Genomic DNA, 23412 nt, shown 5'->3' with positions numbered 1-23412 from the left:
ACGTGGTTCATGTCCGTGCTAATCGTGTATTATATATGCCACATTCTTCACCTACAATTTGTAGATGTAGTACAGACATGAATTGGAATGTCATTTCATCAGCAACATCGCAAAATAAATGTGATCTATTTATTCACAATTTGTGCACGTAGCACAATTAGCATGGACCACGTCTTCACGTTCTCGTGCTATGATTTGATCAACAATATGTTATAAGATAGACGTACGTGGTACGTAGTTTCTTATTTGAAAACGTGGACGTAGAGCGCTGTCCGGGGGAGATCGCCGGTCCCACCCAAAAAGCCGGCGTGGCCGCTCTCACGCTTCTCTCTGACGCCGTTCACGGCACACCGAGGCTCATGTCAGATCATGACATGTCAGATGATCACCGACCACGTGTGAGAGAGGTTCTCGCAAATTTCCGCGTCACGGACAGCTGATAATGATAACGTTAAATTGATAACGTATTGAAAGATGCATTTATTGGAATTGGACTTGGATGATGATCAGAAAGCATAATTTCTCCCTCCTCGCCGATCTCTTCCGTCGAGATCGATAGCGTCATTCGGTGTCCCGTGCGTGCTTTATACGGAACACGCGTCAGACTCTCTCAATAACTCTCAAGAGAGAAAGAGTGACGCTCCGAATTGATGTCGCAATTGTTGCAAGTGCGTGTGTAGTAATAGGTGTTCGCGCGATTGCTCGAGGAGTTTCACTCCATTTTCCGAACCGTTCGATGTGCGGACTAGTCAATCAAAAAATGAACACGCAAGAGATAGTGGAGGAATTGACGGAGATTTGCATTCAGATGCGCAACCACTTGGACGATTCGACGGAACGGAGGGAAAAAGAAATGTTGATTCTGAAGCACATCAAGCGGTTTGAGAACGGCGGAACGGAGGCTCACGATTTCCCGAAAGGTACCGATTGTCTAGGTTATATAACACGAGTCCCCTCCCCCCGCATTATTCTTTCTTACGTTCCACTTTGCAAATAGTCAATTAGAAATAACTGGATAATTATCTAGTGCAGAAAAACTGTTTTTTAACAAAAATGTTACTATTGTAATTAATTTTCATTTACTACTTTGCGAATAGCTAATTAGAAATAAATGGATAATTATTGTTGTAATTTTCAGTTCATATATTTCATATATTATATGTTACACAGGCTTGGAATGGTTCAACGTGTCGGAGGGATTGTCGTTGGCGCAGCATCTAAAAGGAAAAATCGTGCTCTTGGACTTTTTTACATATTGCTGCATCAATTGCATGCATGTTTTGGCTGAACTGGAAGTGATTGAGAAAAAAATCTCTATAGAGGATGGTCTTGTAGTAGTGAGTACAACAGTCTATCGCAAGAATTCTAATTTCCAGAAAATTAGAGATATACATAGATAATATAATATCTAATGACTAATAACTTTTCTGTTCAGATTGGAGTGCATAGCGCAAAATTTACAAACGAGCGCAGTTCAAAGAACGTCTTATCTGCTGTGCAGAGATATAATATTATGCATCCTGTAATAAATGACGTAACATTAAGAATGTGGCACGATATGGGAATAACTTGTTGGCCTAGCCTGATAATGTTAGGTACGAAACAATATACGAGCTCTTGGCTTTTTTTCTCTAACAATTATACAGTTTATATTTGTGTGATTTATGAAAATTTTCTCCATCGCAACTCCATTTAAATTTATTTCAGGACCTAGCGGTCAACCGCTGGCTGTTTTTGTAGGCGAAAATCACAAAGATGAGATACTATTATATACAAAAGTAGCAATAGCACATTTCAAATCTTTAAATCAAATATCGAGTCACGGTCTTCCGCTGAAGCCAGCGCATCATCTTTTACCGTCTTCTAAAGAGGGTCTGTTATTTCCTGGCAAACTAACAGTCCTTCAGATGGAACAAGGAACGAAGCTAGTCATATCTGATAGCGGAAACAATAGAATTGTAATTACAAACGAGCACGGGAGAGTGGAGCACGTTATAGGTGGATGCAACCAGGGTTTTAAAGATGGCAATTTCGAAAATGCTAAATTCAATTCGCCTCAAGGTGTCTGTGTGCTCAATAATATAATCTACGTTGCGGATAATAATAATCATGCAATTCGGAAAGTAAGAAGAAAAGTGTCACTTTTATACTTTTTTATACACAACATTGATTCGCTCAATATCTATTCTCAATGTTAATCGCATTTTTAGATAGACTTGACCAAGAAACTCGTATCCACCATAGCCGGTACTGGTTCACAAGGTGGGGATCGAAACGGTGGAGGACACGGCACCGATCAAGCTTTATCGTCTCCTTGGGATGTGGCAATTTACCATCATGAATATAATGGCACCGTGACGCCAGTCTTGTTAATCGCCATAGCGGGCACCCATCAAATCTGGACACTGTTTTTGGAAGATACCGTTTGGTGGAAGAAAAAGTGAGACATTATTTGCATGATTAATATATCATCTAATTTACGTTACGCATTTTTAAATGTGATTTTTGAACATTTAATTGAACAATTTCGGTTTTTTTATACTTGACATAGATAAAAAAGAAATACATGTAAATATTTGTATTTTAGAAAATACACGGCTGGCACGTGCGCTGCTATCGTTGGAAGTGGACGGGAGGAAAATCGCAACAACAATTATCCTCATGCCGCTGGACTAGCACAACCCTCTGGCATCGCGGTAGTTCAGGAATGTAAAGTTGCGTTTTTGGCGGACAGCGAAAGCAGTACTATCAGACGGTTGCATTTAGATAGCGGTCAAGTGTCCGCTGTTTGTGGAGGGGATAAGAATCCAGCGGTACGTTCAATATTTCTTTTACTTTTCATTTATTTTCTCACTTTAGATTTGTGTGTATGAATAAGATAACTTTAGTCAGTTTGTTCGATATGTGAACAAGCATCTGTTTTCGTTTAACTGAATATAACAGCGGTAAATCAAGATGATAATGTTTATCTTACCAGAATTTTTAATTTATTTTGTATTGCAGAACTTGCATTCGTTTGGAGATGTAGACGGTAAAGAACATTCGGCTAAACTTCAACATCCATTGGGTGTAACATGGAATCATTCGGATAAACGAATTTATGTGGCCGATACTTATAATCATAAAATTAAAAGCGTAGATATTGCGACGGGGCATTGCAAGACATTGTTTGGTGATGGAAAACCTGATCATACATTTAACGTAAGTTTTATATTTTTTTAAAAAGTAGTAATTTAAAAAGTGCTTTGAAAAATTATCAAAATAATTTTTCATCAGTTCAATGAACCGAGTGGCCTTGCTGTCAATCCAGACGGTAACATTCTTTACGTAGCAGATACCAACAATCACGTTCTTAAAATTATCGATTTAAAAAACGGAAAGATTTCAACTGTAAGTATATTTCTAACTTTCTAAAGAGGATCGCTTTCTCAAAATATAATTTTGTTCCATTAATTGTAAAGAGCAGCAACGTAAACCTTCTTAATTTTATTTTTCAGATGGCTATCGTGTCCAGACGCGATTCAAATAGAAATACCGATAACGTGTTCGCTTTCGATACGGCAGTAAATGCACATGGTGGAGAACTGAATGTCTCATTTAATATCGTATTTGCAAACGATTTGAAATTAAATGCAGACGCACCGCAAGAGTGGCAGGTGTCTTTACCTGCAAATACGTGGACGGCGAAATCTTTGACGGGTAGACTTTCGTCTCCCGTATCGGTGAAACTTCCCGAAGAAGAAGCGGGCAATCAATTGCGCGTCACATTAAATATAATGGCTTGCACAGCGGACACGTGTGTACCACTAAAGCTGTCTGTATTGTTCAATGTACAACGAAGAGCAGATGCGCCAACAGTTGTCAATGAAGAGAAAGAACTCGTTATTGGTTAGGAAATGCGTTTTACGCTTTCAACATACATATGTCGAAAAGTGTAAACGCATACGTTGCGTAATGATTTTTAAGATATTGAATTTTGGATAGATTTAATATATATATATATGTTTACAATTTTATAACAAATAATAGTTATATTCCTATATATATTCTATACAATTTTACAAACTTTGTATATTACTTATTGTATTAATTTTTAATTGCTTCCATCTTTAATATTCATTTTTTTTCTATGATTTTTTGTTCGTTCGTTTAAACACAATTGTGTTTTATCCATCATGTCAGCGGGCAAGTGTCGGGTAAATTTTGTCAGTCTTAAACAATGTAATTAGGATAAGTAGCATCAATTATGACATCCCATTCCATTTCGTTGTATAAATAATATTGTATTATATTATATGATTTTATTTTAAACGATATTTTAAATTATTCGTCACCTTTTCCACCAATGTTCCGTTTCCTCATCTTCTGTGACATGCGGTAACGTTGCAAAATCCGCCGCTCCCGATTGCCAATATTCGCGCAACCATTCCTGATGACCGGTCGGCTCTGACCAGCCTTTTCGACAATTTTTTTTTATCCATGCACTTTCTATCGCCATTGGAATCTTGAGTATCTGTGTAATTTTTATTAAATCTAAATTTAATTTTATTCTTCATAAAGAAAATAAATGATACATATTGTTGCGTTGATATAATTGCAGATGGAAGTGACACAAGTAAAAAATTATTTTTTTTTGTAGAAATAATGAATGCTAATCGAAACTCTAAAATTTTCCTTTCGTTATCGTAAAAATTTTACTTTTCTATCAACGCGGCGATATGTATATTGTTTATATCTCATTATTATCACTTCCGAGAGGTATTTTTACTTTTTTACAATTACGATACGACGTTACATAATTGCTATCTGGATCAAATATCCCAGCACCGGTATCGTAGCAAAAAGGAGGAATAATTTTAGTGGGCTGATCATTAGTTTTCAGTACCTCCCCGGCTGGCCTCAGTCCATTTACTATGCAATTATAAAATCTGAAATATTTTTACAATTTATAAATATACGCGAGATAAATTCTCGTTTAGGCGTTATTTAAGAATCGGCTAACCGCCTATCGGGAAATATGCAATAATCCCAATCATTTTTTCGATACGATAAGCCATCCGCGAACGTATAGCGCCCTTGCACCATTTTTCCGCGACTCCAAATACCATCCATTCTTTGTCCACGTGGCCAGTACATACTTCCGCGCCCATGAAACATACCGTCCCGGAATTCCCCCTCTAATATAACATCTGACAAACAAAATAAATATTAGCGCTAATTATAACGTCCCGAGAGAATTCTAAAGATCCTATTTCTCGTATTGTACTTGAGAAATGTAAGATTTTGAAAATAGAAATTAGACTAACTGTAAGGCGTGACATATCTGCCGATGCCTGTCATATTAATCGTATTCCACGTTCCCTCGTATTTGCTTCCGGTGACAAATCGGGTCTCCCGTAACATTTCTATTTCGTCTGCCTTTTCGTCATCGTTTTCTATCGTCATGTCAGACATGATGCGTCACGCTCCTATATCTGCAGTTAAAATCTACTTCAATTCCGTTTAATCGCCGATCAAGTTAATCGAAGCCGGAGTTGCCCCCGGGGTAACTATAAAGATCAAGCTCCGATGAATTTAATCCGGTGATTAACTTATCAAGTAATACCTGTTATTTTGTTATAAATGGTACACAGGTGGATAGAATTATTAATTTTTTATTGCCTGACGTATGGAAAGAGGATTAAATTAGAGGCAAGGAATAACATATAGGTATATGTAGTTGAAAATTTCCTTTCAAGCGTTCCGTGCTATTAATTCCACCGCGGTTGAATTAATCGCCGATTAAGTTAATCGGAATTTGCTCTAAGCGCTGAAGAAAGGTACTCGATCTCCTCTCCTTTTGTCGTTCATCGCGCCACTTTATTATCATCGGCCTACGAGGATTCGCACGGCCAAGGGGCCGAGACGAATGTGGGGAACACGAGAGAGCGAGCGCGCGCCCGAATGTCTCGGCTTCTCCTCCCCGAAGCGAAGCGAACTGGGACTCGGTTTATCCTTACAGGATGGCCTCGTTGCCTGGTATTCCAGATGATCTCGGTCGGCTCGCAGTCGCCGCGCTCGGGGACATGCACGCGAACGGCGTGCAAACGTCGGCCGCCGGGGCGGCATGCGGGTTCACGCGTGTGTCGAATTCGCGAATGGCGATAGACACCTGACACCCCCTCGTTCGCGCGTTCTTTCTTTTTTCCTTCTCCTTCCTCTTTATATTCCGCGCGCGTAACTAAATCAGATTTTGGAGGCGACGCGGTCGGGCCGCCGCGCCGGTCGTGTACGTATTCGTAACACGACCGGACACAAAGGAGGCGAGGAAAGGACCGTTATGTCTCTCGCGTATATTTCTATCTACGAGAAAGAGAGAGACCTCGGTGTCTCTATATACCGTACCGCGCATATACTACTGTTATGTGTCGAAAAGTGGTACATTCCGGTATATACACATTGAGAAATATTTCTCAAGTTTTCACGCGCTCGACGCCGCGCCGCGCCGCGCCGGCGGCCGGTCGGTCGGGGTATCGCGTGAGACGCGCGTCGCTTTGCACGGCGAACCTCAATCACCTGCAGATCACCGTCCCCATCCACATTCAGGATTCGTCCTCTCGACATTCGCAGCCTCCCGAGTGAAACGCGGCCGAGGTGATACCGTGCAACATCGCGACCGAAGAGCAGCGGCAATCCAATAGATAGAACTTAGGGTGCGCGCGTTCCATTTAACGTTCGCAATGCTCTTGGAATTATTTCATCCTTATTGTTTATCAAATATATTAAACAAGGACAAGTAATGCTCGCGAGCGTTGCGAGCGTTAAATGGAACGCAGCTTTAGAGCACTCGTGAGAAAGGATGTAGCGCCAAGTATCGGCCCGCGATGTCCTTCCGATTCGCGTCGAATATAAAACGGGGGGTACGATCGCACGTAAGCATATTTATAAGATTCCTGATCCGTGTCGTCTAGTTACGCGTCGATTAACATTTCTATTATGACGCCCCCCGATTATAATTCGCCGCGTTCGGCGAAGACGACGGCGTTACGCCAGCGATCTCAGGACGATGCTCCCTTCGGAGCAACGATTCCAGGCTACGTAATCTGGAATGTCGTGTTAGCTCAGCCGAGCGTGACACCTCTGCCATACCGCCGGGGAATCTCTCACGCACCTGAGAATTTCTCGTAGGTGCACCGGCGAACTTGCGTTTCTTTTTTTCTCTCTCCTCTCTCTCTCTCTTCTTTTTCTACCCGATCGTTATCCTGTTTGCGTATATGCGCCGAAGGGAGATACACGCACGTTCCCCGATGTCGGAATTGCAGCGAGAAAGAGAATCAAACGTCGCTGGAAAAAAAATCACCTCTCTCTCTCTCTCTCTCTCTCTCTCTCTCTCTCTCTCGCTTATAGAGAACAGAAATGAAATTTCAGAACAAGCTCGAGATATCGAATCGGATACCACCTGCGCATTTGATCGTAATCATCATCGTGCTCCGGGGTCGACGTGAGATCGGCGGTGTCGGAGGAAATAGGTCGGGTTTTACGGAGTAAGTTATCGGCGCTCGTTCTCGCGTTCCCCTTTCCCGTGTCGCTCCTCCCGGGCTCCCCCTCCCCTTCCCTCCCCCTCTCCCACCCTCCGTTCGACGTCAAATTTGTCGATAGGTAAACCGTTGGATAAACCTTAATCCGGCGCGGCCTGGCGCGGTACCGTTGTCTTGGTAAACAGTGGGTTACGGATGGACAGTCGTGCAAGTGGGACGGCTGTTTATTAACCCGCGCGTGTTCACAGAAAACTTCAGGCAGACGTAGTTGCGTGAAGAAGCGAGAAAACGGGTTTCTCGTGAGCCCGTCTGTTTCCTCCGACGACGACAGCGCGATAGCTCTGTCAAACCTAAATCTATCGTTTTTCACGGTTTCTTAATTCTCGCACGACTGCGGCTCGTCTGGCCTGGCCTGGGCGAACGGAAGTCTCCCAGGAAAAAAAATTGATCGTCGAGCACCGTATAACGAGCTCTCCCCGTTCGCTCGGCGAAGATGGGGGACTCGGAGGGGGACATGCCCGAAATTTATTCCGGCGAGTCGCTACACTGGACGGCGATTGATTCGTTTATGAATGAGTCGCGTCAAGGAATGAATTGCGCGCGGCTCGATTGTGAAAGATCGCGCTCGCGCGCTTCATCCGACTCGATTCACTTGAACGGGACGTCGAGATAAATCAGCGTTGGCTGGGAATCTTATCTCCAGGAAAGATTTTCCCCGAAAATCCTACATTTTCGCGCGACGCTTCTCGATCCCCGCGCGGTTGGTTCTTTCACAATTTCATACATCACGTACGCGACTCATTCGGTCGATGTACCGTTAATCGCGGCGTGAATCGCCAGCCTGGCTTACGCGCGTACGTTTGTCGTTTGAGAAAAATTATTCGCGGACCCCCTCTCGCCCCGCTGACGCGATCCTCCGAGCGCGATTCGTATAAGCGGCGAATGTTGACTGTTGAATGACGAAATTTAATTCGCGGGGGGGACGAGATCCGATCCCGCGATAAAATTCTAACATTGTTCTAATTGGCCATTGTACTCTCGGAGTTGCAGGCGATCTGCGCTCGATAGAAAGAATGCGCGCGTACGTGCACGCGCGGTCACCTGTTTCCGCGTAATCCGCTCCGTCCATCCGACGGCGACGACGTCTCTCTCGTGAGAGTGGCGAGAGAGGCCGAGTCCTTTCTCTGTCTTACCCTCCAGGAGCGCCTGTCTCCCCCTCCTCCTTATCTCTCTTCTGCCTCTTGTTTCGCACTGCGCTCGTACCAGCGAAGGATCCTACCTTGCAGTACGTGTTTATCCAGGGTACAAGACGGCAGAAGAAGAGCGGAGCGGACGAGTGGCGTAGGAAGAGGCCCGGAGTTGTGTCAAGCGCGAGCGCGGTGCGGAGCGGATATACTTACGAGAGCTAGGGAGCCGGAGTGCGCGAGAAAGGGCACCTGCGGAAAAGAAAAGGGAGGAGTTTCGCGGAACGCGCTCCGTAATCATCGCCGAGGTCGCTACACCGGCGAGTCTGACAGCAAGGTCGACCGCAAAATAGTCTCAACTGCTAAACGTCCTTGATCCCTTAACGAAGAAGGGAAGAAGGGAACAAAGGGAGAGGGAAAGAGAGAGAGAGAGAAAGAGAGGAGGCAGACGCGAAGGAGCAGAAAAGGGGAAAAAGGGACTGACTAGAGCGTCTCGCGCGAGGGAATCGAGCACCGAGGGATCGCCAGATACTCTCGCCGAACGTCCGACGTTTTTTTTTTTCTTTTTATCGCGAGTTCGCTGACTGTCGGCGTCGTGGTGGTGCCGAGCAGCTAATCATCGAGTTATTGCACCGGAGTTATTGACGGGGATCGCGTCTCCTCTCGACGGGATTAAATGACATTTCCAGGGAGTCTACCTTCGCTTGCAAAGTGTGAGTGTGGAATTTACGGAATCGCGCGCAACCACCTGTCGACTTTTACGATTATATTTCAGATAATTCGCGAATGTATGCAAAAGGGAAGGAAAGAGAAAAAAATTAGACACACCGGGCTTAATATTCGTGATTATCGTCATTGAGATACAGAGATCTTCAAAGAACTAATCGCGCGATCAGCCCCAAGATTTAAGAACGATACGAGGCATTGGTGGTAACTGGGCAACGTAAAACCGGTTACCGATATGTAACAACAACCAGCAAAAAATTGAAAGGTTCGGTGACCTATCTCTCTTTCCTTCCCTTCTGCGTTTCTTTTTCTTCTCACGTGCTATCGCTATATGTCACGTTACTTGGCTAATTCGTCTACGTGTCTTGGTAACACGCAAACATTTTATTTCCTTTAGACTTATTCTTTTTTCTCTCTCTCTCCCTCTCTCTCTCTCTCTCTCCATGATTTACTAAAAATCATCTTTCGATCAAGGCATCAATTTTTTTATTCTAAAGACCTCAGTATTAAGGACGCTATTAGACTTTTAGATATTATAGAAAAAGTAAAATCGAGAGCCAATATACAAAATGCAAGTACAGAAATTTTCAACCTCGAATTTTCTTTCCGTTTTCAGAGAATCGAGAATTATCATGTTGTCGCAGCGATTGCGCTGGCTACTGCCGGCATTAATCGTGTCTTGGATGAGCTTGCAATTAGGTGCTGCTTTGCCGGCTCACGACGAACGTTCGCACGTGTCTGCGAATACGTTTGATCCTAGGTCAGTATCACGCGAGAGATTCCCAATTAACTTTTGCGTAAATCGCGCACCGCACGTGTGCACGTGCATGCGTTAAGTATGTAAACCTGTACGGTAAATGTAGATTTAGAACAGTATGTACCAGCGTAATCAACATGATTCCATTACGCGTTAAAGGTGTGAGATAATACGAACAGTAGATTCTTCAGATAGAAATCGTGCCTCGCGTGGGAAAGACAGGAAGGAGAATGCGGAAGAAGAAGAAGAAGAATGAAAAACACGGTCGGCTCTTATTAAAGATACCGCGGCTTAGTTCCCGAGCTGCCAGACGGTCCTCCGGGCCTTAACGAGCAGGCTAATTAAGGAAATTGTGCGCCCGCATTGAACTCCCGTTCTTATCAGTTCGATGTAGATTCCTCGCTGATACATCGTCGCGCTGTCGTAACTCTCTATCGGGACCACTTAAATTCAAGAAATTAGCTTTGCTGAGAAACGAAAATGAGAGACTTTCCACGTGAGAAACGAACGATTACACCGGTCTGTCTTTGCACGTTCGTAACATCTCGATGTTACGTGTCGCGCGTTTGATTTATGTAGATAAAGATTTAGTTTAACACTCCGAGGTGGCGAGTGGCGACAATAATATTTCTGGACGCGTGCCTTCGTACGTTTGTAGCTCGGCCACTTCAACAATTACCCGTCAGGACCACGATGGACGAGCGCATCATCCTCCGAATGGCAAAAACGAGACGCAGTCCAGCCACAAACTGGTCGCTTCTCCGGCCGGACTTTTGCGGCCCGACAAGTTTCAGTTTTATACTTACGACGACAAGGGCGATATGATTACGCGGCAGATGACCGCTCAGGAAATTCAAGGTCTCATCGCGGCAGGTGGGGCGGATCACGTCGCGATGGACAGGCAGGAGCCTCAAAAAGCCGATGATGTTCTGACGGGCGGCAAAAAGGTCAGTTCATCGTCACTTGTTAAGCTGTTGTCTCTTGTCTAGTAGCTCTCTTGTCATAATACCTGCACAGATGCAAGTTAATAGCACGACTGGTATAAGATTTAATATTTATTATAGAATACTTTGCAGATTACCGAAAGTAAAAATAAAAGCAAACTGATAAAACATACACTGGAAAATCAAAATCAAACTAGAGTTCTAATCTAAAAACATTAATTAAGTAATAATTTTTCTAATAATTAATTAACTTTAATTAGATGAAGTATAAAAATCAAAAAAGTATAAACGTCGTATCTTTTTTTTTTTCACGAGTTCCAAACTTCGATTATCTTATTTATCTTATTAATCGCGCTACATATTTTAAATAAGGTCGAGTTAGATAACGCATTTTTTCGTATACAAAAAAAAATTGTTTTTGACAATTCAGTATTAATGGAAGAGGATATAATATCGATTGTATAGATTTCTAAAAATAATACATACATTATGATATTGGAACGAAGCAAATAAGAATGTATGAGATAGGAACTAACGGAGCTGTCACGCCTCTCCGTTTACGGATTTAACACGTTCCACGTCGCATTTTAGGTCATGGATGTGGTACAGAAGGTACAGAACGTGTTGAAGAGCGCACTCGATAAGCCACCGACCTTAACGGGTACGATACCGAAGATTCCCGAACACGCGAACGTCGAGTGGAGCAACATTCTACCTTCGATTCTATCTGGCGAGACAGACGCGATCTCCCCGAACAGCGAATCCAGTCAATTGTCGCATAAGACTACGACGGAGAAGATAGAAGCTGAATCGAAGCATCCGACGAAGAAGCCAGCGACGTCGGACGTTCAGACGAACGCATACGCTGGTTTTACCAATAACATGCAAGGGAAACCTCATCATGGTTATCACTCGCAACAAATGGCAGCGACCGAGAAACCGATGATACCGGTTCCAGTTATCACCCTGACGGAACAAAAATTGTCCACGTTGCAATCCGCCGTCACCGAGAGCCCCGTCTTCCAGATAATCAGCGTGATTCCGGTCGAGAGCGTCGGGATTAAGGGTGCAGATCAGACCGATCCGTCTACGGCTGATACCAGTGCCGCGAGTTCGGCGACTACCCATCAGCTCCTGTCTGCTCATACCGAGGGAAGTCAAACGGAGCAGTATGTCGAATTGGCTTTGTCGGAAGTGCCCGAAGACACGACATTCCCGCAGCTGACGAGTTTAGATATGTATCCCGTAAGTATCACGAAGCAGACGACTACGAGTAACAAAATAGACCAAGGAACAAAAGCATCGGCGATCTACTCGATGACCACGCCGGGCGTATCGACGCACTCCTCCATGGTCACGAAGCAGACCGTAACGCACGGCGGGTCCAGCGAATTGACGAGCGCGACCGACAAGATCTCTCCCTCGAACGCGAGTTACGTTCTTGTACAGAGCAAGAACAATACGAAGGTATCTGACGATTCTTCATTCGTGTCTGGGATTACGAAAGGCTCTCAAGCGAATAACGGGGCGAATAAAATTACATCACATAATGACGATAAAATAATCCCACATACCAATACCATCGCTACCCCGATTTCCCACGCGTCTCCGAAACCCGAGGCGGCGTCTAATGAAACCGCGCCGCCACACTCGCCGTCTACGCTCGCCTCTGTTACGAGAATCAAGGCCCCGACCGTCCCGACGACGTTGCACACGTTTACCGTCATCTCGGATCATTATCTCGGCGAAGGCTTCCCAACGGTTACGAAAGAGTCGTCGAGCTCGTTGGTTACACCGACCTATGGAGCGAATTATCTTAATTCTCTGCCGACCGAGATTCAATCCTCGGCGCCGATAGAACCGTTACCCACGCAGTTAATCGACTCCTTCTCGAGTGTAATAAATCAAGTTTCGGAAGTGAAACCACCTGTCTTGCCCCTCTCGTCCCCGATGAACGAAACGCCGGAAATACCGATCGCGAATATTAATTACAGTCAGAGGCGCAATGTGTCCGAGGCGAACAGAGAGAATGTCAGACCTGTCATTAATACGCAAACCTACGTGACCTTTACTACTGAGATTCCGCCGCGAGACAGCACTACCAAGATCGATTATTCGGTCACTTATCGGCCTCTCAGTACTCAGGTGAATGGAGGCTCTGCAAGCACGATCAACGTTCCCTCGAATTCTCGGATTACAGCATCGACAGCCTCGACTAGATTTGGCACGAGCAACAGAGTAACGATCAATAATTCAGCCACGACACCAGCTGGACTCAAATCGACTCAAATCAATGCAGCGATTTCGGGATCAACAGCATCCTCGCTCGTGCATCAATTCAAGAAGACACATGCTACAACCGCAGCTTTGCCAGCGGGTCAAACCGAAAGTCCCGCGACTCTTCAGAGTACTGCCAACAGAATCACACCGCCTGAAAAGACCTCGTCTACTTCAGCAGCGCTTAACGCAATCAAAACGCAGTCGACAACCGCGTCGATCGACACAAATCTATCTTCGAATAAGCCTGCGACAACCAATAAATATTTCGACAACACTCTCGCGAGTTTGAATCTGAGCGATCCAGTGTCTGCCATCGATAAAATATTGAGCGTCGCGTCGCTGCCGTCCAGCACCCCTGCGATCGAGCCGATCAATTTACCCGATAACATTCAGAATTTCGTTCTCGAAAATGCTAGCGATTTTGCAAGCAGCCTCATCGCCGGGTTTGCAAAGGACAATACGACCGTCGAGAAACTTATCAGCGATCAAGCAGCTAAGAATACATCGAGTCAATACACGAAGCTTACCCCAGAATCCATCGAAAATATTAATAAAAAATACGAGGAGATGGTGAGAGTTAATTTAAACAATCAGAAGGAAAGAAACGTTACGCAATCGACGCAAGAGACATTAGCGGACCCAACTCGAAACGGTACATTAATTTACGGTACACTAACACAAACGAAACAGTCGAATGATACTTTAGAGCCAACTAAATTGTCGAGTAATAACGAGAGACTTGACGACTCTGCGAAAGTACCTTCATCATCCCCGGCAAACAAGTTCACAAATGTCAACGGTGAATCGAAGGATATTATTAGGCAGAGCGCAACAACCGTGGGAATCGTTACTGTAAATCCTGAACAGACGACGATAACGACGACGGATGTTGGTATTCGATCGCCAGTGAGTTCGATCAATAAAACGACGCTTAGTACGAGTAACAACCAGAAGAGAACGGAAATTAAGGAGAAGGTAAAAGCCCCGACGGAAGCACCCATTGTGAGAACAGACTTAAATCCCGAATTATCTCAATTATCCGTTAAAATCGCGAATGATGCTAAAAATTCGGGACACGCGGAGAACAGTCCGAAAATAGAGGTGTTAGACAAAAAGAATAGTTCCTTTGCGAATGCTTCGTTAGTAACGTCTGTAACGAAGGAGACCGTAGCGATTCACTCTATTAATGATTCCATCTCCGAATCGAGCTCACAAGTGTATAGTAACGTTACAACGGACACCTCCATGTCGAACGTTACGTCTGACAGTGCTATCGTGTCAAAGAGAAATTCTACCAATCCTGCATTTTCACAGACTCCAAATCGCGTTACCAGCACAGCTGGCTACAAAGACAAAAATAATACTCAAAATAAAAAGGATAATATTAATGAGTCTTCTTCTCCATCGATCTCAGAGCATACCGATAGCTCGATTAAAGTAATGCAAGAATCGACGAAAGACGCAAGTGGGGAGAAGGGGAGCATTTCCCGGCCTGTCAATTCCGTCAATAATACGTCAAATCAGCATGACAAAAATATAACGCAGACTACGTCGACGGTCAACGCGTCAATACAGAACGACGGACATTTGAATAACACGGAGAACAAGACCGTGCAGTCTTTGAAAAATTTCGAGAGTTCGCCGAAACCGGACGTGACACGTTTGCCAGCGTCGACGCCGCCGTCGAATGTTCCGATCCGTCAGACGTCGAAGCCTGCGGTCGGTCATAGACCGTCGTCAGAGAAGTCCGACGTCACGAAGACTGGCGCGGATGTAAGCGCGGAAGACAAATGGACGCTTATATCGCAACAGACTCCGCCGGCTATGTCGAAGCTTCCGAAGCCGCCGAAACCGCCGAAGCCGCTGAGGAAACCAGTCAATCACGTCCAGACGTCGTCGACATTATCGCCTTCCAACTCGCCGAACGATCAGAGCACCCACGTTCGTTCTCCAGGAGTCGAAGCGACGGCGCATCAGCAAGAACAACAGCAGCAGTCCTCGACGCAATCATTTCTACCACTGGACGCGTCTCAGAGCGCGATCGGCTTAGACGTCACCATCAGACACACGAGCGCCGATATTGTAAACTTCGCCAAGCTGTGCAACGAGTTGGCCTTCAATTTCTGGGTAGCCACCAATAAGGGTCTGAGCACCGCGAGATCGCTGGCGCTGTCGCCGTTCGGCATGACCAGCTTGCTGGCGATGATCTTCCTGGGTGCTCGCGGTCCCACGTCCGATCAGATGAACGAGGTACTCGGACTGGACGACGTGGCTACGTTCAATCCGCACTTGGTCTTCCAGAACATAACCGACGCGGTCGGTCTAGCCCGTGGTCAGGGTATCGCGAACGCTGCCTTCGTTCGCGAGCTGTTCGCCGACAAGATGAAGGTCAGGAAACTCATGCCCTTCTACAAGGAGCAGGCTCAGCAATTCTACGAGGGGCTCGTGACTGAGGTGAACTTTGCCACCATCAGCGATCTCGTGCGCAGGAGAACGAATCTGCTGGTCAGGAAGCAGACCGGCGGCAGAATCAAGGACTTCGTCAAGACGAACACGGTGCCGCTCAGATCACCTTTGGCGGCGCTCTCCGCCAACGTGTTTCAGACCGATTGCAACAGCAGCCTGACCAGTTCCATTGGCAGGGACGGCGAGCTGTACTTTGCCGTCTCGCCGGCTGTCAGACAGAGAAAACTCGTACCGGTTCCGGCTACGACTTGGCGATCGAGCGTCTTGGCCGGCTATGAGCCGAGCATCGACGCTACGGCGGTCGCTCTTGGAGGCACCGACAAATTAGTTTCGACGATCTTCGTGTTGCCGGGTCAACAGGGTCACACCGCACCCGGCGACACCCTGGATCGTCTCGAGCAGCGTCTCGTCAGAAGCGCGTTCCGCGACGGTGCCTGGAACAAGTTGCTTAAGGTTCTGATACCGAGGCACGGCCTCGAACTGCAAGTGCCCAAATTCAGTCACAGATCCGTTGTCAACGCGACCGCCGCCTTGAAGAGGATGGGCCTCGATGAGCTCTTCTCGGGTAACGCCGACTTCAAGGGTATCAATGGCGTAGGTCACCGTCTTCACTTAGCCGATGTGTTACAGGTAGATACACCTGTCTACTCGATATATATCGATGCTTGGTAGGCACGATAACGCTCCTGATATAATCATAATTTTTTTTCGCAGATGAATTTATTCAGCACCTGCGGCGACGAGAATATTCTTAGTGGGCGGCATCACGTAGAAACGTATCCCGCGAGTCCATTGAGAAGAAGCGTCGGCCGACGAATGGAGGACGACAGTTTCGGTAACATTGAGGAGGACACATCGAGATACGGCGTGTTGCCTCAAGAGGACAATATTGATTCTTACGCAGACCAATCGCGCACAAATGTGTACGGATTCTACAGAGAGGAAAGGCAGCTCTCCGGGTCGTTGGAGAGACCGAGATTGAAACTTGACAGGCCCTTCTTATATTTCGTCCGACACAATCCTTCTGGTATAATACTTCACATGGGACGTTTCAATCCACGATTACTACCCTAAACAAAGATCTACCATCCTCCACCGAATGCCATTAATTCGATCCTGTTCCTTCTATTCGACATCTACATCCACGTATTCTTGTACGATCGAGGAAAACGATCGACTTTCGATACGAATTGCTCAAACGATACGAATTGCTCGTTCTCTATGTTAGTCGAACAACTCAACGCGACTCGCTCTTTCTGATCAACGAAGGTAGGACGTGTACTTGGCATGTTCTAGAAAATTTGTAAACAATTTTACTTAGAGTTATTATTACGTATATTAGTTTCTTCATCGTTTTCACGTAGAGATAAGAGATTAGCGCGATATCTCGCGATAATGTTCGCGGCACATTAATATATGTCAAACGGACTCACGGCATTGACATAAATCTTATCACTTTATGTTATATTTAGGGAATGGTTAAACGCATAAAAAATAACAGACTGAAGAACGGAGAAAAAAAGTGGTACAAAAGAGAAGGATCTTAATCGCGGTCCAAATGATCATCATCATTATTATTATTACTATATTTTTTTTATGTACGAGCAAAGTATGACGATTAATACGATCGACTGCGAGGCGAATATTAAACTTTTTATCGAGTGTCAATAATCTATTTGGACCCTGATTGACATATGCGTCTTTTTTTAAATACGATCAACAATTGTGATATGTAACTGAGCGTTGAATCTTTTTTTTGTACATTTCCATAGAATTAATCTTTTAGGACACGCGTTCAGTCCACATGCACGCACATTGTATATGAAAAATATTTCAATGTATTTTTTCTTGACACATGGAAACTTACACATCGAACGGATGACGTGTTGAATAAAAGCAACATCTCCCGTTCGTTCTGTCGTTTTTAAAGGTAAATTCCAAGCTGACTCTTCGGGCATTACCGTATTTGTGAGCATAAGATAAGAAAACTGCATTACGCTAATATCGTGCATACCATAAATAATAGTATGCGAACTTCTTTCCCAATACAGACAACTCTGAAACAGCGACTGACATTCGCATTGTAAAATATATCGCAATTTAGAATATATAGCAAATGGTGAAAATTACACTGTACCTGCTGCTACATATTTAAACTGACACGATCTTTGAAGAAAAAAAAAAAAAAAACATCGCACAGACGTATCACAATCACGTTATGATATATATATAGAGATATACACTTCGTATATACAACTTATTATTTTATTGCAAAGGGAAATTTTTATATTTTCGACTACTTATGCATATCATTGTCGTTATCTATGTTGAAATGGTGCACGTCATTGTTAAATGATAACGCTGAACGGCAATGAGGGGGTCTTCATTCGCTTATCGCGTAGTTATCGTAAAGTCGTCGTAAAGGTAGAAGCTTATTGTTTTTCAATTTTTAATGTTGCAACGCTGCTGTGACGAAACTGTGACTGTAAAACTGCCTGAATAATTCTATTTACAATTAGAGCTGCAGTTCCACAAACGCGAGCACCCTTCGGTACGATGCGCCGCGCGATCGTCGAATCGCATCGAGAGTGACAATCGTGAGTTTTTAAATATATTGATCGACATATAAGGTACGCGACCGAGTGACAAATATATTTCTCGTTCGCGATCTCGCGTCACTATCTGATCCTGGTATGCATTCACCACGATTTACTTTATATCTTAGTCCAATATAAAATCATTTTCCAGTATTTCTTGTCGCTCGCAAGCGATTTGCATGCGTTGTGTAACCTGCAGGAATTCAATGCATCAAGGAATTGATTTGGACTCCTCACTGGGCATCTTGCACTGACAGCTAGAACAAACATCGTACGGAACAGAGGCGTCTGGATAAACGATGGGTTGACACGATCGAGTTTAGATACTTTCGTTTGCGCTCAAGTGTTCCCCATCTGTTACGCAACGTTAGTGCGACGTAAAACAATGTAGAAACATCTTGCTTCGAACGGTACACGATGTTTCACAAATCGATAGGTTTGGTACACAAAAATCCGATTGCACATCGACTATTAATAGATATATTGCTCCGATAATTCAGTCGGCTCCTAACAATATATCCCCACGTCAAGAAGATACGAATGAGAATATGAAAAGCGGCACTTTTCTTTATATATCAGCTCGAGGATCGTTTATCATCGTAAATAAGTACTTGCGATAAGCCATGTAGATTAATAACGGCCGAAGGGAAAATTTGACTCTCCAACTATCTCATATCCAGGATGTTTTTTTTGATTCTGTTGGTATGTATACCACAGCCTTGCTAACAATTAATTAATATTGGCTCGTCGATTTATATATCAATAACGTAATTTGATACGATAATATTGCGCTTCTAATCGGCGGCGATTATCAGCGTTTGTTTCGCCGATCGCTATCGAGATCTTGGATCGAAGCTTTGTTTAAGTCGCGCTATTGTTAATCGTCGCTACGAAAACGCCACAAAGCGGCGTAATGTCGAGGGAATAAAAACTAGACACTACTCGAAACACGCGTTTCGTCTTACAATTAGACGGGGTGAACTCCGCGCGACTCGAAAGATATATATCTATAATGCGAATTATTCAGGATGCGGATTGCTCCGGCCGCATGCTGGCTACTATCCTGGTCGCGTGGGTAACGACGGCGATGATAGCCTCGATATTACTGCAATGGGATCACATGTGGATCGTTTTGGTGGTACTGACGGTGCTCTTCTTCCTGGTTTGCGGATACACCGTCTACACCGTTAAACGAACTCACGCGAGAATTCTGATCGAGCAACAAAGAGTGGCGATTCGGACTATCTCGGACATTACTGCCAATCGCAGACAGGTACTTTTCTCTAACTTATTATGTTTTCGAAGAATATCTTGCGGAGATCTATTGTCGCAAGTCACGTGGAGAAAAAATTACGACATAAATTAGATATGAATAAAAAGTACTACTATACTTTAAACTGTGCTATGGAAATGATGTGAAAGCATTGTTTATCTTTAACAACGCTAATTATACGCTATAATTAGTTAAACTTTAATTTTCTCCATAGTATTTTTTTGTATACATAAAATAACATCTCGAAGAAAAAAGAACTAAATTTGTACCTCTGTATATGCATTCTTTACAGACGGGATCTTCGACAATAGCGGTGCACTCGACTCCAGATTTACCGCCGTCTTATGCGTCTGTGGTGGCCGTTCAGGGACCATCGATGTCTACCCAGACGTCAGTGACCATCGGTCCACCTGAGGACAAATTCGAGAATCCTCCGCCGTATTCCATCGCGATCGCTTCTATAAATGCGCAAGAACAAAACGTGGAAATCTCGAGAGAACAGCCGCCCGCGTCCACGGAAAAGGACGATGCTGCCGCTTCAACTACTCGCACAAGAATTCGACGTATTATGGATGCCCGAACGGTGTCCCGTTCGTCGCACGTGGATGTCCACAAGATGTACCGAATATGTTCCGAGAATTGAATTAATCCTGCAGAAGACGTGGACGGGATTGGCACTGAAAAAAATGCCGAAATGCGTACGAACGAATATTTTGACGATCCGCGCTCATAATATCGATTGGGAATAACCCGAATCTATAATTCGGGAATAATTCGAATCATGAAAACGATCGTTCGTATCTTGAATTGAGATATCGTCAACGAGAAGAGTTTCACCGAAGGAAAGCGACCGATCAGAATTCGTATGTATACGATCGAACAAAAGCGCATTTGCGGACAAAAGTATTGCGACATCTGTTTCGTTGAGAAAATTTTAGTTGAATAAGTTCCACTTTTTATATACGCAATATTTTATCTCAGATTTTATGATACACAAAATCTTAATTAAATTTTTATTCTTCTGAATGTTCTTCTCAACACACAAGCGGATTGTCTACAGTTATACACACTTATTATAATTTTTACAGCAATCGTCCAAGTATTACAAAGACTGAGACCGAGTACAAGCGGTTGATCTCTTTTCAGTATATAACTCGTAATATTCGAAGACACTCAGACAGCACACGCGTTTTCTATGAAACATATATTACAAAGTCGTCATTTTTAAGACGTCTTTAAAATTTTACTGGAAGATGCTCTCAAAATTTTTTGACAATCCAAACCAATAGATATTATACATATATAGATTTTATGACAACGTATGTACGATTAACTTTATGTGCAAGATAAGCGTTACAATGCATGTAATATCTGTTGCTCTCCTTATTGTATGTATGTAGTACTACGTCACAAATTCAACTACAAAATGATAAACGAATGGGCCACACGACTGTCGCGAGAATATACAATTAATTCTGCATGTACGTGATACGGAAACAAATAACGTATAATAACATGAATTTTATTATTACTGAAAACTGAAATATTGAACAATAAAAAACAATTAACGATAATTAAGCCGTATTTATTTTTTATTATATATCAACTTGAGATTATACGAAACTTGTTAAATTTCATTAAGCGCGAGCAATATTGCGATCAAAAATGTCGTTAATATATTTACGTGTTATGGTTTTCCATCGGTTCAAATATTGATGAATTGTACAAAATTTTCTACGGAAATATTCAACGCACAAAAAATAAGCAAAGCTTTAAAATAAATCAATGATTAAATTAGAAGCTAAATCGCGATAAGAAGTTAGTATACAGATAACGAATAAATCGATTGACAATTCTCGCGATACTTATACTTTCCTGAATTTCACATAATTCGCAGCATTTTAATTCTTAAAGTATTAAATAATTTGTAGTCCTTAACTATCTGTATTTTTGTCTATTTTCCTTATACCTACCCATATTTTTATTTATTCTTGCCTATCTATTCCTACCTACCCACCCGTATATTTTTACTTAATGTACAAATATAGAAAATATAGAATACGCAATAAAACCGTCGATTTTATGATACAAGAATACTTAACATATGTCTTAATGGATATTGGTTAAATGGGATAGCCTAACCGCGATTAAGAAAAATATGAAAACAGAAAAATAGACAATAATTTGAAATAATGAAAATTATAAAAATTCGCAATTCAATTTGCGAGCAAGTTTACCTTCCCGAATATTAATAAACCCCCAATCATAATAGCATATAATTTTTATAATGGCATAGATATGCATCTTTATTTTGACCCATTATAGACCTTACCTTACAAAATGTGGCGTATGTAGTTTCTTCTGGCCAGATTGGACTTGCCATCTATTACATTGCTCCTGGCCAAATTCTCGTAGAATGTTTGGATTCTGTCAAGCCTCCTGTTTCAAATTAAAATAAAATTCAGAAAATTCAACATTCCAAAAGATAATTCTTACAAATATTCATACATTTTTATGTTTCAATTAAATAATTTTCTTTTTTGCAGACCGCGCGGGCATACACGGAAATAGGATCAGTTCCGGAATGAAGGGCATAATTGTGGCTGATATAATTGATAAGTGGATTTGTATCTGCATTTGACTAACACGCAACATAATAAAATCACGCACGCATTAATATGCGATTGTTTGAAAGCGTATGTACTTCGCAATTATTCGACTGGCCGAAAATCAGGTCGTGAAGCGTCGCCGCGCGGCGCTTGTTTTGCGTAAGTTGACCGCGTGCGGAACAAATTGCTCCGTTTCGTCATCTTAATTACGCATTTATTTATACGTACATGGATAAACGCATAATTAAGATGGCAAATAGGCGCAATTCGTCCCGCGTACGGTCGGCTTACGCGAAATAAACGCCGCGCCGACGCGATCAGACACGCGGTAAAGTTGTGGTCGACTATGCGAGCGAATTAACTGTAATCTAATGATTTCGGATCAATTTTCAATTTTAAATCTTCATATAAAATAAGGCAAATTGTCTCAGAAGTAAACTTTTTCGGTATGCTTTAAAATTAATTTATGTATCTCGAGATAATTCATTTCAATATGCTTGGAAGCATTAAAATAAGACAATTAAGCATTCACAATGAATATAAAATGATGGAAAAAACAAAATAAATTTTTTATAGATTACATGTATCATTTTCCGCATGAATTTCCTCCTAAATGCATTCGTGACGTGTCATCCATCTTATGCAACGCATGAGCTGTCTCAGACTGCTACTGCTACATCGTCGGAGTGTCCTTAACCTTTACGGGCTTTGCGCGACGCGACGTAATCGGTAATACTCCGCTAAAATGTGGTTCGAGTCTCCGCTAAGTGAGGTTCGAATCTTCGCTAAGTGGGGTTTGAGTCTCCGCTAAGTGACCGCGAGTTTGATCAATAATCAATAAAATAAAATTATAAATCTCCGCTAAGTGGGGTTTAAAATTTGAATCTCCACTAAATGTATATTTAGTTCGCGATATTTACAATTATTGAATTATGCCCTCTTGTCCCTAACTACCTGTATTCAATATAACAATAATAATAAGTATAATTATATTTTTTTACGTTATTAACATTTATATTTTATTTGCGATATCCACAATTATCGAAGATCGGAAGAGCA

The 23412-nt window shown here is 43.0% G+C and overlaps 4 protein-coding genes across 11 annotated transcripts; 3 read left to right on the top strand and 1 right to left on the bottom strand.

Annotated features, from left to right (window-relative positions):
* The first annotated feature begins 344 nt into the window (after window positions 1-344).
* LOC105456580 (NHL repeat-containing protein 2) lies at window positions 345-4034 on the top strand. Its single transcript, XM_011700741.1, has 9 exons — window positions 345-920; window positions 1171-1337; window positions 1436-1595; window positions 1708-2123; window positions 2211-2440; window positions 2588-2813; window positions 3004-3201; window positions 3277-3390; window positions 3498-4034. Exons 1-9 carry the CDS (start codon window positions 737-739, stop codon window positions 3891-3893), a joined length of 2091 nt encoding a protein of 696 aa, XP_011699043.1. The 5' UTR covers window positions 345-736; the 3' UTR covers window positions 3894-4034.
* A 22-nt stretch (window positions 4035-4056) lies between these two features.
* On the bottom strand, window positions 4057-11080 carry LOC105456576 (MORN repeat-containing protein 5). Of its 2 annotated transcripts, none has more exons than XM_011700729.1 (6): window positions 10991-11080; window positions 5307-5474; window positions 5003-5189; window positions 4769-4928; window positions 4335-4513; window positions 4057-4211 (listed from the first exon to the last, which is right to left on the bottom strand). In XM_011700729.1, the coding sequence occupies exons 2-6, from the start codon at window positions 5452-5454 to the stop codon at window positions 4094-4096; spliced, it is 792 nt and encodes a 263-aa protein (XP_011699031.1). In that variant the 5' UTR covers window positions 5455-5474; window positions 10991-11080; the 3' UTR covers window positions 4057-4093. The 2 variants fall into 2 exon arrangements, with proteins under 2 accessions (XP_011699031.1, XP_011699034.1); XM_011700732.1 differs by lacking the exon at window positions 10991-11080 and adding an exon at window positions 10864-10921.
* On the top strand, window positions 8625-18003 carry LOC105456577 (mucin-6). Of its 4 annotated transcripts, XM_011700736.1 has the most exons (6): window positions 8625-9414; window positions 9477-9692; window positions 10044-10187; window positions 10843-11131; window positions 11720-16504; window positions 16589-18003. In XM_011700736.1, exons 3-6 carry the CDS (start codon window positions 10060-10062, stop codon window positions 16946-16948), a joined length of 5562 nt encoding a protein of 1853 aa, XP_011699038.1. In that variant the 5' UTR covers window positions 8625-9414; window positions 9477-9692; window positions 10044-10059; the 3' UTR covers window positions 16949-18003. The 4 variants fall into 4 exon arrangements, with proteins under 4 accessions (XP_011699038.1, XP_011699036.1, XP_011699037.1 ...); XM_011700734.1 differs by lacking the exon at window positions 9477-9692; XM_011700735.1 differs by lacking the exon at window positions 8625-9414 and having other exon boundaries at window positions 9424-9692.
* A 167-nt stretch (window positions 18004-18170) lies between these two features.
* LOC105456578 lies at window positions 18171-21318 on the top strand. Of its 4 annotated transcripts, none has more exons than XM_011700740.1 (4): window positions 18171-18471; window positions 18671-19173; window positions 19499-19744; window positions 20037-21318. In XM_011700740.1, exons 2-4 carry the CDS (start codon window positions 19153-19155, stop codon window positions 20385-20387), a joined length of 618 nt encoding a protein of 205 aa, XP_011699042.1. In that variant the 5' UTR covers window positions 18171-18471; window positions 18671-19152; the 3' UTR covers window positions 20388-21318. The 4 variants fall into 4 exon arrangements, with proteins under 4 accessions (XP_011699042.1, XP_011699040.1, XP_011699041.1 ...); XM_011700738.1 differs by having other exon boundaries at window positions 18623-19173; XM_011700739.1 differs by having other exon boundaries at window positions 18171-18565.
* The last annotated feature ends 2094 nt before the right edge of the window (window positions 21319-23412 follow it).

Source organism: Wasmannia auropunctata, unplaced genomic scaffold, assembly GCF_000956235.1.
Source record: "Wasmannia auropunctata unplaced genomic scaffold, wasmannia.A_1.0 LD335634.1, whole genome shotgun sequence".
NCBI lineage: Eukaryota > Metazoa > Arthropoda > Insecta > Hymenoptera > Formicidae > Wasmannia > Wasmannia auropunctata.
The sequence above is the reverse complement of the archived record's forward strand: the minus strand, read 5'-3'. Positions and strand labels throughout refer to the sequence as shown.